Source organism: Chinchilla lanigera, unplaced genomic scaffold (genome assembly GCF_000276665.1).
Source record: "Chinchilla lanigera isolate Chin_1 unplaced genomic scaffold, ChiLan1.0 scaffold00116, whole genome shotgun sequence".
Lineage (NCBI taxonomy): Eukaryota > Metazoa > Chordata > Mammalia > Rodentia > Chinchillidae > Chinchilla > Chinchilla lanigera.
Window position 1 is genome coordinate 1,874,667 of NW_004955517.1, and position 428 is coordinate 1,875,094.

The window sequence follows — 428 nt, forward strand, 5'->3', positions numbered from 1 at the left end:
CGCCGGTGGCCACGCGGGGGCGCAGGCGCTCCGGCCGGGAGGAGGCGCTTCTGGGAAGGTCCAGCAGGGGGCGCTGCCAGCGGCGGCCGGGGCGGGGCCGGAAGCCGGGCTGGAGGTGCCCGGGAGCCGTCGTCGACTCCTCCCGCTTCCGCCGCCGCCGGTGGGAACCCGGTCGCTCCCTGCTGCCTGTGGCCGCCCGCCGCCGCGATGCCGCTGGAGAACCTGGAGGAGGAGGGTCTGCCCAAGAACCCCGACCTGCGCATCGCGCAGCTGCGCTTCCTGCTGAGCCTGCCGGAGCACCGCGGGGACGCGGCGGTGCGCGACGAGCTGATGGCGGCCGTGCGCGACAACAGTGAGCGCCGAGTCAGCGGCCTAGGCGCGGCGGGGGCGGCCTCGGGTGACCCCAGCGGAGGAGCCGCGGCGGCGGG

The 428-nt window shown here is 78.3% G+C and overlaps 1 protein-coding gene across 1 annotated transcript in view; it reads left to right on the top strand.

Annotated features, from left to right (window-relative positions):
- Nucleotides 1-207: 207 nt before the first annotated feature.
- Psmd6 (proteasome 26S subunit, non-ATPase 6) overlaps nucleotides 208-428 on the top strand; it is an 11,607-nt gene continuing 11,386 nt past the window's right edge. The window contains exon 1 of the mRNA XM_005409021.2: nucleotides 208-352. Within this exon, the coding sequence (XP_005409078.1) occupies nucleotides 208-352 (145 nt within the window). The remainder of the gene's footprint in view (nucleotides 353-428) is intronic.